Source organism: Sprattus sprattus, assembly GCF_963457725.1.
Source record: "Sprattus sprattus genome assembly, chromosome: 5".
NCBI lineage: Eukaryota > Metazoa > Chordata > Actinopteri > Clupeiformes > Clupeidae > Sprattus > Sprattus sprattus.
Genome location: NC_137924.1, coordinates 5,715,693 through 5,731,010, shown reverse-complemented (window position 1 = coordinate 5,731,010; position 15,318 = coordinate 5,715,693). Strand labels below are relative to the sequence as shown.

The 15,318-nt window shown below is 40.6% G+C and overlaps 1 protein-coding gene across 1 annotated transcript; it reads left to right on the top strand.

The window, feature by feature from the left end:
- Positions 1–855: 855 nt before the first annotated feature.
- On the top strand, positions 856–12,315 carry LOC308365967 (E3 ubiquitin-protein ligase TRIM35-like; the record flags this gene model as incomplete). The annotated part of the gene is made up of 6 exons (XM_080839602.1): positions 856–1,236; positions 2,226–2,321; positions 2,443–2,673; positions 4,987–5,009; positions 5,095–5,213; positions 11,765–12,315. 6 exons carry the CDS (start codon positions 856–858, stop codon positions 12,313–12,315), a joined length of 1,401 nt encoding a protein of 466 aa, XP_080695728.1.
- Positions 12,316–15,318: the final 3,003 nt, after the last annotated feature.

Here is a 15,318-nt window from a genome sequence, read left to right as displayed (position 1 = left end):
CCAGCTTTTAGTAAGGCCTAGGTTAAAGAATACAGACGTTTCCATTTGATAGTGTCACTGAAAATCAGACACACTGGATGTGCTGAGAGTGTGTACACTGGAGGTGTCATTCACAGCACATACAGCTCTCTGTGTGTCTGAAGGAACAGTTCTGCAGTAGGAATGAGATCAGAAAAACATTTCTGTGGATAGTGGAGGAAAAACACTGACATGAAGCCTGTTTATGCCTGTAAGTTAGAGCTCACTCATCCAGGTACTTTGACCTCTGATCCTCAAGACAAGGAGGCAATTAAGAGCTGTTTATTGGAGGACTGTTGTGAGACTGACCAATCAGCTCTCTGCTCCTCCAGATCCCTCCCTCTGACTCTCCTTTCCTGAAGGAGGAGGTGAAGCTCAGTGAAGGGCGGCTGCTGTTTTCCCCGTCACACCATCATAAAACTGCCCCAGCAGGTCAGGTGAGAATCCAATGAAAACACTCAAACAGCAGACAGAGGGAGAGAGGGGGCGGGTTGAGCAGAGTGTGTGAGAGAACATGGGAGGAGCCAACACTGACTGCTTTATACAGGAAACTGGTTATGAGGAAGTGAAGCTCAGTGACAGACGGCAGTTTTGTTCCACTTTACACCTCTACAAATGTTCTAGCAGGTGAGAAAAACATTTAAAAACACTCAAACTGGACATAATTGTTTTCATAAAGACGTTGGAGAGGTTGCCATGCTTGCATACATAGGTTAAAACCACAAGAGGACTCAGAAACTGACTGGATTTGGCAAACTCCTGAAAGTGAAAGTAAAGTGTGGGGGGAAGTTACAACGAGAGGGAAGCTTGCATGAGATTTATATTGACTCTTGGAAAATGGCTTCGAAGCTAGAGGAGGATTTCTGCTGTCCTGTGTGCACTGACATCTTCAAGAACCCAGTTCTTCTGTCATGTAGTCACAGCTTCTGTAAAGCCTGTCTGCAGCAGTTCTGGGAAACCAAAGGATGTAGAGAATGTCCAGTCTGCAGGAGGAGGTCCTCGAAGGCTGAGCCACCAACCAACCTTGCATTAAAAAACCTGTGTGAGACATTTTTACAGGAGAGAGGTCAGAGAGGAGCACTCTGTAGTCTCCATGGCGACAAACTCAAGCTGTTTTGTCATGATGATCAGCAGCTTGTGTGTTACTCGTGTCGGGACTCAAAACTCCACAGGAATCACCAGTTCAGTCCCATTGCTGAAGCAGCAGTTGACCGTAAGGTAAGTTTGATACAAATTTATGAAAAAGAATTTGTATTGGCTAATTAACAACAAGCTACAGCCTAATATTTAGTCATTCATTATAAAAAATAATAATCACAAAATTAAAAATCCCTGTAGTTGCTGTTTTTACTGTAACTCAACACTTGGTGGCAGCACCATCATTTCACTCCTCTGCTCCCTCAAGAATACGTTCACAACACTGGATAGCGCATCCCATGGTTTCTGACAGTTTCAAAGTGAGGCCACATGAAAAATCGTGGCGGCCATTTTGTAGAGACCACTTTCCTGCTTGAGACCAATGATTATGACGGGGGATGAATATTATATACAAGATATTTAATGAATTTGCATATTAAGCGTTATAGTAATTGGCCAGGTTCTAATCATCAACACTAATACAATACGATAGAGGAACAAGTTTCAATATTTTAAATATTTATAACAAGCTATATAACAAGCTATATAACAAGGTTTATGAAAACTTGAAATTACTATAAGGCCTAATATGCAAATTCATTAAATATCTTATATCTAATATTCATCGCCCGTCATAATCATTGATCTCAAGCAGGAAAGTGGTCCCTACAAAATGGCCGCCACGATGACTCACTTTGATACCATGGTATGCGCTATCCAGTTTCTTTATGAGATCAGTGGTTCACAATCATCCAACTGAAATGCATCCATTTGTTGCTTTAGGGGTGGCAATCCATGCTCTGCCAAAGTCACATTTAGGAATCACTGACATGTAGGATTTAAGTTGTCTTCATTATTTTACATTCAGGAATTTTCATAAATGTGCCGGCAAATGTTGTAATAGTCACCAAGACATCTGAGGGGCGTCACAAATTGATTTGTATGTAAAAGACAACTCTACCTCTCTATCTCCCTCTCTCTCTCTCTCTCTCTCTCTCTCTCTCTCTCTCTCTCTCTCTCTCTCTCTCTCTCTATGTCTCTCTCTCTGTCACTCTATCTCTCTCTTCCAGGAGGAGCTCAAGGTCAAAGTGGATCCCTTGAAGGAAAAACTAAAGGCTTTTGAAAAAGTAAAACTCAACTATGATGGAACAGCAAAACACATTAAGGTGAGAGTCAGGACACAAGCATGAATAGAATATCTACAGACGTTGGAAGGAGCTTTTATGAAGTATGTTAATCCAGAGGAATTCCCTAGTAGACACTTTCTCTGTTATTGACCTTATCCAGACTCAGGCCCAGCACACAGAGAAGCAGATCAAGGAGGAGTTTGAGAAGCTGCACCAGTTTCTACGAGATGAAGAGGGAGCCAGGATAGCTGCACTGAGGGAGGAAGAGAAACAGAATAGTCAGATGATGAAGGAGAAGATTAAGAAGATTGGCAGAGAGATCTCATCTCTTTCAGATACAATCAGAGCCATAGAAAAGGAGATGATAAATGATGACATCACATTCCTGCAGGTAAGAACCGGTCCTGTTTTTCTTTCTTCCAAAACAGTCATTAACATGAGTAAATCATTTCTGATTCCACAACGAAAACAGGTTTATACCCTCTATGTATGGAAATGATAATGATATAGGGTTCCATGAATGGGTCAGTGGCTAAAAAGCTATGCATTATGTAAACAACACACTCTGGATTACAGGTTCTGTAGTAGTTTATAATAATCTGACAAACCAACTCACTTAACCATAAAGATGGCAAGTATAACTGATTTAGAAGTACCACTTCATGTTTTAATTAATGGTATTGTTGAGATCCTGGAAGCACTACTGGCTTTTATAGTTTGCTTTAGTTTCCTTTAAGTGGTGTGGGATTTATTTTATGTTTAGATGAACATGGATTAACTCATCTGTATGAAAGTCTCATTTAGGGAAGGCAGACTAGTTGGGATTTAGTAATGATTCACTGACAGTGGCGGTGCCAGGGGGGGGCTAGGGGGTGCTACAGCTCCCCCTGGATTAGCCATAGCACCCCCAAAGCACCCCCAAGAAAAGAATGGTTTATTTATAATTAGTATTTAATTTCATTCTGCGTTCTTAATTAAATGTATTGTGTTATAACAATATTTCATTCACAAAAGAAAATAATAGCAGATTGAAATGAACAGATAGTTCACGTAGCACGACACAGACAGGTCGCATGCGTTAACGTTGACGTTCACTGACGATAGAAGGAGAAAGAAAGCTGGTCCACTGTCAAAGTCAGTCAAGCGGTAGTATCAACAAATTCACAATAATGGAACGGTTTTTGATACCCAAAATGTCACGAGTAGAAGAATCATGTTACGTTGAAGAACAAGAAGGAATGCAACAGGTATCTGCATTTTATTAGAAGAAGAGGGACGTCATGATTAAAGAGATGAACCCTACACCTCTACTGAGGGTGCTAGCCATGCTACTCCTGGTCTGCTGGCTTGCCCGGATTTTGGTTTTGCTTATGGTTTTTCCAGCAAAGAGTTTTGTTAGCATTTTTGCCTGTTCTTTGAGAAGTAAAGTGTTAAGTTTTATTGTACAATGGTACAGTGATCTAGCTCTGATTATTGTGGTTTTGAGTGCCTACTGTTTTGTTTCATTCACTTTTAAAAGGGGCCTGTAGCTTTACACCGTTTAAGATTTAAGGTGGAACGGTCTTGTTTGATGTGTAACATTAATGAATGCGGTCCTTTTTGGGGTTTTCTGGATGCGCCTAAAAAAAATCAGAGACTAGCAGAGCCTAGGACGAGCAGTCTGTCTGTGCTAGCCAGGTATACATAATCTTGTACGTTTAAATTGAGTGTGACCTGAAATAATATATACTTTTTGAAAGCATTTCTGACTCTTTGACTGTTTTAGCACTTATATGTGCATAGAATTGTCTCACTTTGTACGGACATGTTTATAGGCCTTCTAGAAATATCTATCTGCTATTCTAATTCTATTTATGTTCAGTTTAATTTGTCAGACATGGTAGTGGTGACTTGGTGGTCACCTAGCGCCAACTTTAACCCCCACTGAAGTAAGAAAGTATTTGGGATTGCGGAATCTATAACATCCTGCATGCATTTTGTCTGACCGTCGCAGATGAACGCGGCTATGTGCGTGTTCGTCGGAAGTAGCCTAATGGTAATAATAATATGATCGATTTGTTTGGTGCTTTTCATGGACCACAAAGACGCTTCAGAAATCAAACATGTAAACAGATGTGACGATATGGTGGGTAGGTGTTGTAGTAGAGAACCATGTGACACATATGTATCACCTTTATTTCATAGCACCCTCGGTAAAATGCCGAGCACCCCCATAGCACCTGCAGAAAAAAATCTCTGGCGCCGCCACTGTTCACTGATGTTAGAGGTAGCCATAAAGTTACGACACAGGCACATTCCAAGAAAGGAGGGGGTCTCACGGGATCCCGGGGGGAGCCAGACACGACAGACACATACACCTAGGAGGTCTCAGGGGAGTTAGAGAAGAGGGAATAGTTCATTCTGATTGGCTTTGGCAAACAGCCAGATAGAACACACCCCACAATTTACCGGCCTTAAAATGGCCTGCAGACCATTCATAAAATGAGATCGAGCTAATCCATGGACCATCTCCTTATTGTAGCTTATTGATTACAATAATAAACCTCCAGATTTCTACATTCAGCCTCCGGTCTTCTGATTGAAATAAAATATGTAGTGAGACCCTATTCTCGCCACATCAGTGGCTAGTGCAAAACAATCTAATGTCAAGCGTTAATGTCAATGCTTTACATATTTTGTACTTTTTGTACTCTGTTTTTCACAGAATTACAAGAGCACAATGGAAAGGTGAGTGATCTGTCTCCTGTCTCTCTCTTCTCTGTAATTCTGAACCCAACCCCACAACAGCACTGACTCCTGAATGTTATTCCAGAGCCGAGTGCACACTGCAGGATCCAGAGAGGGTTTCAGGAACTCTGATCAATGTGGCAAAACACCTGGGCAACCTGAAGTTCAGAGTCTGGGAGAGGATGCAGGACATTGTCCAATACAGTAAGTGTATATATAATTTCAAACACAAAACACACACACACACACACACTATCAGACAGACAGACAGACAGACAGACAGACAGACACAGACAGACAGACAGACAGACAGACAGACAGACAGACAGACAGACAGACAGACAGACAGACAGACAGACAGACAGACAGACAGACAGACAGACAGACAGACAGACAGACAGACAGACAGACGGACAGACAGACAGACACACAGCCATTCAAATATTGTTTTTCGAATCCGAACCGAGCCCGATGGAATCAATTTCTCAACTGTTCATAGTACTAATGCCACATTGACATTTTTTATGATAGCCTGGCTTTGTTAAACTGGGGCATCAACAGTTAAATGCTCTCTCACACAAACAAGCGCTGTTAAACGCACAAGCGTGCACAATAAGGCCAATAAGCATATTTAAATTAAATTATTCACATTGCAAGAACGTTTAATAAAATGATGCGGCTCCTTTAAGAGGCGCACGTATGGGAAAGGACAACGGTGACGCATAGTTTGGATGTAGCGACAAACATTTATGTGCTGTAACAGTGTTAACCAGTATGTGAGTAACGTGAGTTTTATTAAAGCTGGTGGATCATATAACGTGAGTTTTATTAAAGCATAGCGTGTGTAATGTGTAGCTATTTCATTCCGTTTGTTAACCTTTCCTGCTGTCTGTATTTACTAACCAGCAGCAGACGTAAAGGACAGGGAATTAACCCCGAAGTTAAAAACATGTAGGCTAATCTACTTCGGCCGTGGAGCATTTTACTCCCCTGCAATCTCCAACTACGTTTAGAGACAGACAGCAGGAAAGGTTAACAAAGGGAATGAAATAGCTACGCATTACACACACTAGGCTTTAATAAAACTCACGTTATATGATACACCAACGGAGGCACAACAGACAAGTCTTACCATTGAAGATCTTCTTGCACGTCGACGTTCGTTCTGAAGCTATCTACATCCAACCATCAAGGTTTAATCCATGTCGTGGTGGAGAACGAGAGTTGCATGAATCATATTTCATTGAAACATCACACTTCTTACATTGGACATATCCAACAGCCTTATTATAATCTGCATCGTCTACTAAGCAGAAATATGAATATCTCCATACAGTAGATTTCCCTTCGTTTAGTATAATTTTAAACTCTCCAGATGACAGTTTCTCTTTAACTTTCTCTGTGATGCCATTTTTCCACCTGTAATCGTGTTGTCACGGATATAAACAAATTCCCGCCACCGGAAGACGGCTGTTATCCTAAAATGTAGGACTTTAATGTGATTTATTTTATTCTCAAAAAATAACTTTTACATCATGTGAAGCAGACAGTTGGCTTCACTATTTATCAAGATATTTCGAATATGGAATGTTCAATGCATTATCGCCGCTAATGTGTCCGAGCCCGACCCTAGCCCGCTTATACATTCTAAATATTTGTCCAAACCCGGCCCAACCTGTCGGGTTCCGACGGGTTCCGACGGGTTCCGACGGGTTCCGACGGGTTCCGACGGGCTCGGGTCCGGTATCCAGCCTCTAAAAAACACACACACACACACACATGCAGACAGACTGACAGACAGACAGACCAAGTTTTATTTGTAGAGCACATATCACACAGAGGCATTTCAATGTGTTTTTAAAAAATATGAGCAAAAAGAATCTCAAAAAAGAAATATGAAGACAAGTAAACAAGAGAAGAAAGAACCTCCAGAAGAAATCTGAACACAAGTAAAAGGATCAAAAGAGCTGCCAAGCGGAAGGGGGAACTGGAGGAGAGCAGAAGTGATGAAGAGTGTGTAGACACAGGTCTACAGGGGAATAAGAAAAAGAGTCTGAATTGTCTGGTATATTTCAGTTGAGTTTAAGAATGAATAAGGATACAGTTAAGCAAAAACAGAAGACATTGTTAAAGTGAGCAAAATACAATTGACCCTTCGCTAAGCCACGCCCAAAAACTGCCCCAGGCCAATCGTAGTTTAGCAACGGGTAACTAAGCGCGGAGGACCTGACAAGCATTTGGCAAAGTGAAGATTCCGAAGCACTGTGCCTATGGGTTGTGCAAAACCGACAGCCGATACCCAAAGAGTTTGGAGGGTGGGGTTGAATTTTTGCTTTCCCAAAACCCAAAACTCAATATGAGAAATGCCGTGAGTGGATAAAGAAGTGTGGGAGGCCCCAATCGTAGCTGAATGTTTACAAAGAACACTTATATTTGCTTACAACAAGCTAATGTTAGCAAGCAAGCTAACTCATCTCAGTATTGCTTGCATATAATTACAGTTCTTTGTTCACAATGCACATATTTTAACGTAAAATGAGACTATAAGATACATATCTACTGTTCGCGTTTGACATACTGTTTAATGTATTTTGGCACTTTGTTAAGTCTCCAACATGAGGACAAGCTAATGTTATCAAGCTAGCGGATAGTTAACTCATCTCAGTATTGCTTGCAAATGATTACGGTTCTTTGTTTAGAATGCCTACATTTTAACGTAAAATAAAATGGTAAGAGACAAGATGCAGGCTCGCTTTGACATACTGTTCAATATATTTTAGCATTTTGTTAAATGACGGCCGACACACGACTTCCCCAATCCGATTGCTGCTCTCCCTGTGTCAGTTCCTACGTGGGAGCATCAGGGGGGTTGCCGGAGGTTTTAATATGTATTTCCCCATTGTCTGACTTCGCGCAGATATCATGTATGTATCCCTCAAAAGCATACTGAAGCCCCTTTTGCCTCGTTCTTTCAGAGATCTCCCCTGAACTCCAGAAATTAGTAATTATCTCTCTGCGGACGTCAGATAACGGCACTTATCATTGAGATTGATATGCCAGGTACGAAAGCTTGTCAGGCGTAGCAACAGTAGTTAAGGTGGGCGGGGCTTAGCGAAGGGTGAATTGAAAGAGTATTATTTATGATGCTCCAGTGAACTGTATCTCAAGTGAACCGTATCATTTTCACATGTTGATAAACGCAAGATTCAGAATGACGGATCTCATTCGGTTAGTAAAAAATAAATAAAAGAACAATTGATTTTAATGTGCACCCCACCTTGTTTGTGTTATCCCCTAGCGTAGTGTATGAGCCATATCATTGGTGGGAGGGCTACACACTATAGAGCCATTAGACCTTAGAGCTGTTTTCAGAAAAAGGCCCCAAATAGCCCAAGTAGACTAATAGCCTGAATATAATCCTTGATTAGGGCTGGGCGGTATGACGGTATATACCATGCAACGGTAGAAATGTGTCTACCGGGAGTGATTTGGCTATACCGTTTCAACCGCAGTATACTCTTATTTTGTAACCCAATATATTTATTTTTAGATAATGACATACAAACTCGCCAAACCGATAGACGACATTTCTTCCAAAATACCTCTTTAATGACATTGTTGCCGTTTCATGATTTCCGCTAAGAAAAAACTGTTCTTCAGGAGTGGCGATTCTAGAAAATTTTACATGGGGTGGCAGAAGGGTGGCAAGTTAAAATTGAAGGGTGACATATCACACACACGCCTGGTGTCTATATGTATACAAATCCAGATAGTGAAAACAGACTACAGTAATGTGTTGCCAAGAGTGCAAATATTGTTACAATAAGCCTTTTCTTGATAAAAGTCCTGATGTCCTGACCTTTTCTCTTCATTTTTGGGCCCTGAAACTGCAATATTACTAGTGGTTTAGTTTTAAAGAGGATCTGATATCTGAACAGTGCCATCAGTTTGATTTACAACTGATTTAGTGCTTACCGCCATTTGGATGGTAAGTTAAATAGGCTATGGTCTAATGGAGCCCATTAAATGTGTGTTAACACTTACATTTAGGTTTTTTTCAAGTGCAATTTTGATTTCTCTAACAAAATAAAAGAAAAGAAAACTGCACAGCACAGCACAGCACTAAGGGCCTGATTTACTAACAGGATTGCGCCCATTTCTGGCGTAAAATAGCGGTCGTAAACATAAAACGGTATTTACTAAGGGGCCGCAGCGCATATTAACGCCTGTAGGTGTGAACAGGGGAGGTAACGTGGAGGTGGGTGGTAACGTAGGCGTGTGAGGCGCAATTTACATGGGAGGAGACAAGGTAAGTGCGCCTAATGATGTCATGCGTGGTATTTACTAAACTGCCTGTCGAGCGCACGTCTCCAATTTGCAGGATAATTCTCCGCCTCATAAAAGCACGTCTTAACAAGGAAGCGCATTTCCACTGAGTCTGAATACGTTGATATGGCAGCAGTAATAAGAGCAAGGCGAAGACATAGACAGAGGCAGCGCACAGAAATATTTTTTTCAACTCGTATAACACTTTTTCAATTAAGCGAACCAGAAATCATTAGACGGTACAGGTTAACCAGCCACGCAATACTTCAATTACTGGACCAGATCAGAGACGACATCTAACCCTTCAACCGGAGATCACATTCCATTCAATCAGTTGGTAAACATTGCAAATATTGGCACCGGATCATTTCAAACAGTTATAGTATCAGCAGTTGATATATCTCAGCCTTCACAAATATTCACACAGGTACTCGAAGCATTGCTATGGCGCACTGGTCAATACATTTCCCCACTGCCACAGCTGAAATTATAGACATCAAACAGGACTTTTTTTGAAATCGCAAACTTTCCGAACGTAATATGAACCATTGATTGCACCCACGTCCATATATATTGTAGTGAACCCATGCTGTAGCTGATGGCGGGCAGAACAACAATATAGCAGCACATTGAATCAGGTTCAGTGATTGAGCGAACGTTAACCAATATATCTATCTCCAATTCGCTGAAGCTTAATTTTCTCGTCCTAAATAAATACCACGGAAAATGCGGAAAAACACCGTGCGTTAATGTGCGAACGCAGTTTAAGCAGCAGTCGCAATGTTAGTAAATCAGGCCCTATATAGGGCGGAGTAACACAGTTTGCCCAGCGCAGATCTGGTTTGATAAATACCAAGTAAAATGCGCAAAAACACCGTGCGTTAATTTGCGAACGCAGATTAAGAAGCGCTCGCATATTAGTAAATCAGGCCCTAAATGTCATATTGACATATTTCCCTTCATAATGACAAATACTTTTCTTAATGGCCAATTTAATTTCTAAAGGCTTGTTCTGTATACATACATGTATTAGGTTATAACATACAAAATAATGTATACGAAAGCTAGACTAGCTAGCTAGCGAAAGATAGGGTGGACAAAAGACCGCACTTTTTACTGTTACTGCGTTTACTGTAGGCTACATGACAGAGTACCTTTAAAACAGCCAGAAAAAGTTTTTTTGTGAGAAAACGATTAGTGGTATCTAAAATCTGATTTCGTATGTTACATAAGTAATGAAAATTAAAAACTGAGAAAAACTGCTATAACATTTTCTATCAGTCCACCTTACTGTATTAAAGACGTTAGTAAGACTTTAGATTTTACTGATTCGCCAAACCTGATTGCAGTCTGTGTTCAACCAGTCCCCGACGATGGTCTCATCACTCTTTTTTTTTTCTAAAGATTTTTCTAAAGATGATTTGATTTTGTAACGAGTAACAAAAGTTTCAGGGGAAATGTATCGGAGTAAAAGTATCAGTTTTCTTTGCAAAATGTAGCGAAGTAAAAGTCAAAGTCAACAGAAATATAAGTAGTAAAGTAAAGTACAGATATCCAAAAAAACTACTTAAGTACAGTAACGAAGTATTTCTACTTCGTTGCTATACAACACTGAACGTAGCCACACACACACACACATCTCCTGACTAGAGCTTATAGCTTTTTATCTCATAGGCCATACACACACACTGACACACACACACACACACACACACACACACACACACACACACACACACACACACACACACACACACACACACACACACACACATACTCCCCTTATGCATCTCACACATCCCTTTGTGACCATGTCTGCCCAGGCCCCACCACCAGTGGATAATACACAGCCACAACCACCAATGTTCAATTAAAAAACACCATACACAGACAACCACCCAACTGCCAAGCAGATTACAGTAACTTTGGGTGGAATGATTTGCCAGGACGTCTTGCCCTACTCAGTTGCAACTGTCACTGCACCATGCTACAGGGTACCCTCACGCATGCATTTCTCTCGTACAGTTGGACCAAACCTGTACTGTGATGTTAAAGCAAAGATGAGGAAATCCCTGTTAAGCATAGAGGGCGATGTGGTTCACTGTACCACAGACATTTGGACAAGCTGGGGGGTTCAGACAGTTCATTAACCATGGTTCAGATAAAAAATAATAATAAAGAGAGATGAAAAGTACAGTATGAGGATGTGAAAATGTATTTCATTAATAATAAATAATAGGACTTCAACATGACTTCTGACCACACCCACTGCAGGCCTTCTATCTGAATCCAGACATAAAGACAGATCATTTAGATGGTTTAACAGATACAAATACAGAAACAGATAATGACCTCTAGTTTGTATATGTGTATGTATCTCTTTTTGTGTGCTCTTTCCACCTTAACCATTTGTGTTTCTCACTCTGCAGCTCCTGTGACTCTGGATCCCAACACTGCAGCAACATTACTCATCCTGTCTGAGGATCTGACCAGTGTGAGACGTGGTGATGAGAGACAGCAGCTTCCTGATAACCCAGAGAGATTTGATAAGTATACTGACATCCTGGGCTCTGAGGGCTTTAACTCAGGGACTCACTGCTGGGATGTGGAGGTTGGTGAGAACACATGGTGGAATGTGGGTGTGATGACAGAGTCTCTCCAGAGGAAGGGAGACTATAGCTCCATGAGTGGACGGTGGTGTATGTGGTATTATGATGGTAAATATGGAGCATGTTCTACACCACAGCCCTCCACTTTCCTCACAGTGAAGCAGAAACCCCAGAGGATCAGAGTGCAGCTGGACTGGGACAGAGGAAAGTTGTCATTCTCTGACCCTGATAATAACACACACCTACACACTCTCACACACACTTTCAGTGAGAGAGTGTTTCCATACTTTGCTATTGCCTGTAATCTCTCTCCTCTAAGGATGTTACCAGTGAGAGCTTCAGTGAAAGTAGAGCAGCACATCAACACATGATGTCACTTCTTTTCGCCTGTTAAATAATGACTTGTTTATGATGTTAAAATGTCTTTATGCATTTATCATTCTGACAAATTGGTTGTATTGTTAGTTGCCTTAAGAAAATCCCACAGATGTCATGATCTGAACTCTGTAAATATGGCAAATTGAAGGGCAAATATCTGTGACAAAAAATGTGTTGTAAAATATATTCCTAAACAACTTACTTTTTTCTGAACCTTTGCTGATGGTGACGCAACACATTTGCAGAATTGATCAGCCTGATTAAAATGTTAATTTGCAAACATTTTATTCTGATTTATTTGGATTTAAACCTTTCTGAAGATGTGTGGAGGAGAAGGTGGAATGTGGGTGTGATGACAGAGTCTCTCCAGAGGAAGGGAGACTTTACCTTCATGAGTCGACGTTGGAGTGTTTATTATAAAGATGGTGAATATAGAGCACACTGCTGGGATGTGCACACCTGATAACTTGCTTGTCCTGCTTCAGAATAATCATAAAATATGTGATGTTATTTGGATGTTAAATGTAAAAGTGTATGTGTATCATGTGATACTTCATTATAGCCGTCCATGAATGCTCAGGGCCACTGTTCAGGGGTCAGACATTAGTGAGGGCTTTGGGCTATTCTGTGTGGCAGCTTTTATTGGCACTCACAGTATTTGCTTTTTATTTATTTAAGTTTTTATGAGATACATTCTCAGAGCCGGTTCAGACCTCCATGGGGCCCTAGGCAAAATTCTGCCAAGGGGCCCTCCTAACTGAACCCCCAAAATGTTCAACCGTCGCACCTGACGCACTTGTTTTACTTTCATATACTTCAAATATAGGTGAATGTTTATATACTGTAATTATTTAATTATAATTATATAGCAACGACAGTTCCAACATTCTGGAGCAGAAAAGTGTGAACACTGAGAGAAAAAACACAAAGACCTAAAAATTTACCAGCTCCCATGCTAACATGAAAACACACACATTGGTTGTAACTTTCAAATCTTCAATGGTCCAGTGAAAATATGCCAAGGTTCTCAGAAGAAGCAACTATTTGTTATAGAAAGACTACAAACTCTGAATCACTTGTGTTGGATTTAAAACCATTTTATTTAGCAGATCCATATTGTCCGTTTTCTGTTGAAGTGGTTGCTAGGCAAACAAATTGAGTCGTGAGAAGACTTGAGCTTAACAAAACGACATGTTTTCGATTCATAATGACCGTGTCTTTATAAAATGAAAGGAGAGTAAAATGCCATAATAAACAACGTACTAACCTCGAAGCATCAAACCAATACTTCAAGCAACAGTTTGATATTTCTCGGTATGATCTCACTCTATTAATAAGTGTTTATTATTTAGCACCATTGTCATAATATTTCACGAGTTTTATTTATTCACCAAGAATAAATCGTATGCGTCTATATTTGCCTGTGGGCTATCCAAGCAAACAAACTTCAATCTTAGTCAATATGTATCCATTACTTTCCGTTTTGTTAAGTGCAGTTGTAACTATACAAGGCTACAACTAAAATTATAGAAGCTAGCAAGACGCACACAGAGACCGGGGATCCCCAAGGGCTCACCGCCCTGTTGATGTAGGTCTAACACGGACTGTCCCTCCCTCTCTCCCACCAGAAGAGGTAAGGCTTTACCTGACTGCTGCTCCCGCAGTTCATTTTCAAGTTCCTTCCTCTTCCTTTTTTCATTCCTCGAGGTATAGCTCCGCTTCATCTTTCTACACTCATGGATAGCTATCTGACGTCCGCGACGGACAGTTACGTTGTCACGTTTTTTTTTTTTCCCCCACGGGGCCTTTATTATAAATAACAAATGTGCGGGGCCCTTCGCAACGTGCGTAGTGTGCGTGTTGAAAGAACCGGTACTGTACATTCTAAACTAGAATGCGTTTCGTGAACGAACTGCGAGAGTGTGCTTGCTCTGTTGCGGCCATCAAGCACAAGCAACTGCAGTGGCCGAGTGCGCATATGTTGTTGAGGGGCCTCACAGACTGATATCTGAGAACAAAATCTGTATAGTACTGTGTTTTCTGTGTTCAGTACAACGTTGAATGCAGGTTGTAGGATGAATCTGCCAGCCTTCCAGTGTAACCATCTGCAGTGACACTGAATACAACCAATATATTTTAGCAAGCAACCAAGCTCAACCATTATATTTTGGCTCCACTGACGTTTAGACATATGAGGGTATCTTTGTTGTTCTGTTTTTGTTTGTTTGTTTGTTTGCTTGTTTATTGTGAAAGGGTCTAGTGTGTTACATTTAGCTTGAAGAAGTCTTAAAATAGGCTCCAATGACATTATCTCTTATGGGGTGTGTAATTATTCCTCCAAAGGTCGTGTTAATCAATGAGTGCACCTGAATTGTGCGGTATTTGTTGAGGGAGACTTGGGCTTGTTTTCATTTTGTATTGGTTGCGGATGCAATAAATCTTGTCTGTGCTTTAAATGTAAATATATGTATTGTCTCTCTATGGTGGAAATCAGATGTATTATGAAACTTGCATATTTACTAAGCACAAACATTTCAGGTGTCATGGTCATAAAAGTTCCAGAGTTTCGTTATACTGACTTACTGAGCTAAGTGAATTGTTGAAATTGTTATCTTGGTAAAAGGAGACATCTCTGCAACAATATTGGAATGAATGCAGTTACATAGCCAGCTTTACTTAAAGTGTATTGTAAGATATAGCTTGTTAGACTTAATGCAGTTAGAGTTAGACTGTAGGTCTAGTATCTAACGTAAGCAACACTTTTACTGTATAGCTAGAGAGCACGTGTATCACATTGGTTTATAGTCTGTCAAATTAGTTCTAGTTATTGGTGTTCGTTGGCATAAAAAGTGAGTCTTCTCTTATAAGCCTAGTTAGTACATTTTATTAGAGCTAGCAACCATGAATTGCAGATTAAGGGGTCCCCTATCTCAGTGTTCATTTTGGCAGCTATTTTAGATTCAGTCTTAAGACAAAAATGCATATTAGTTTTAGTC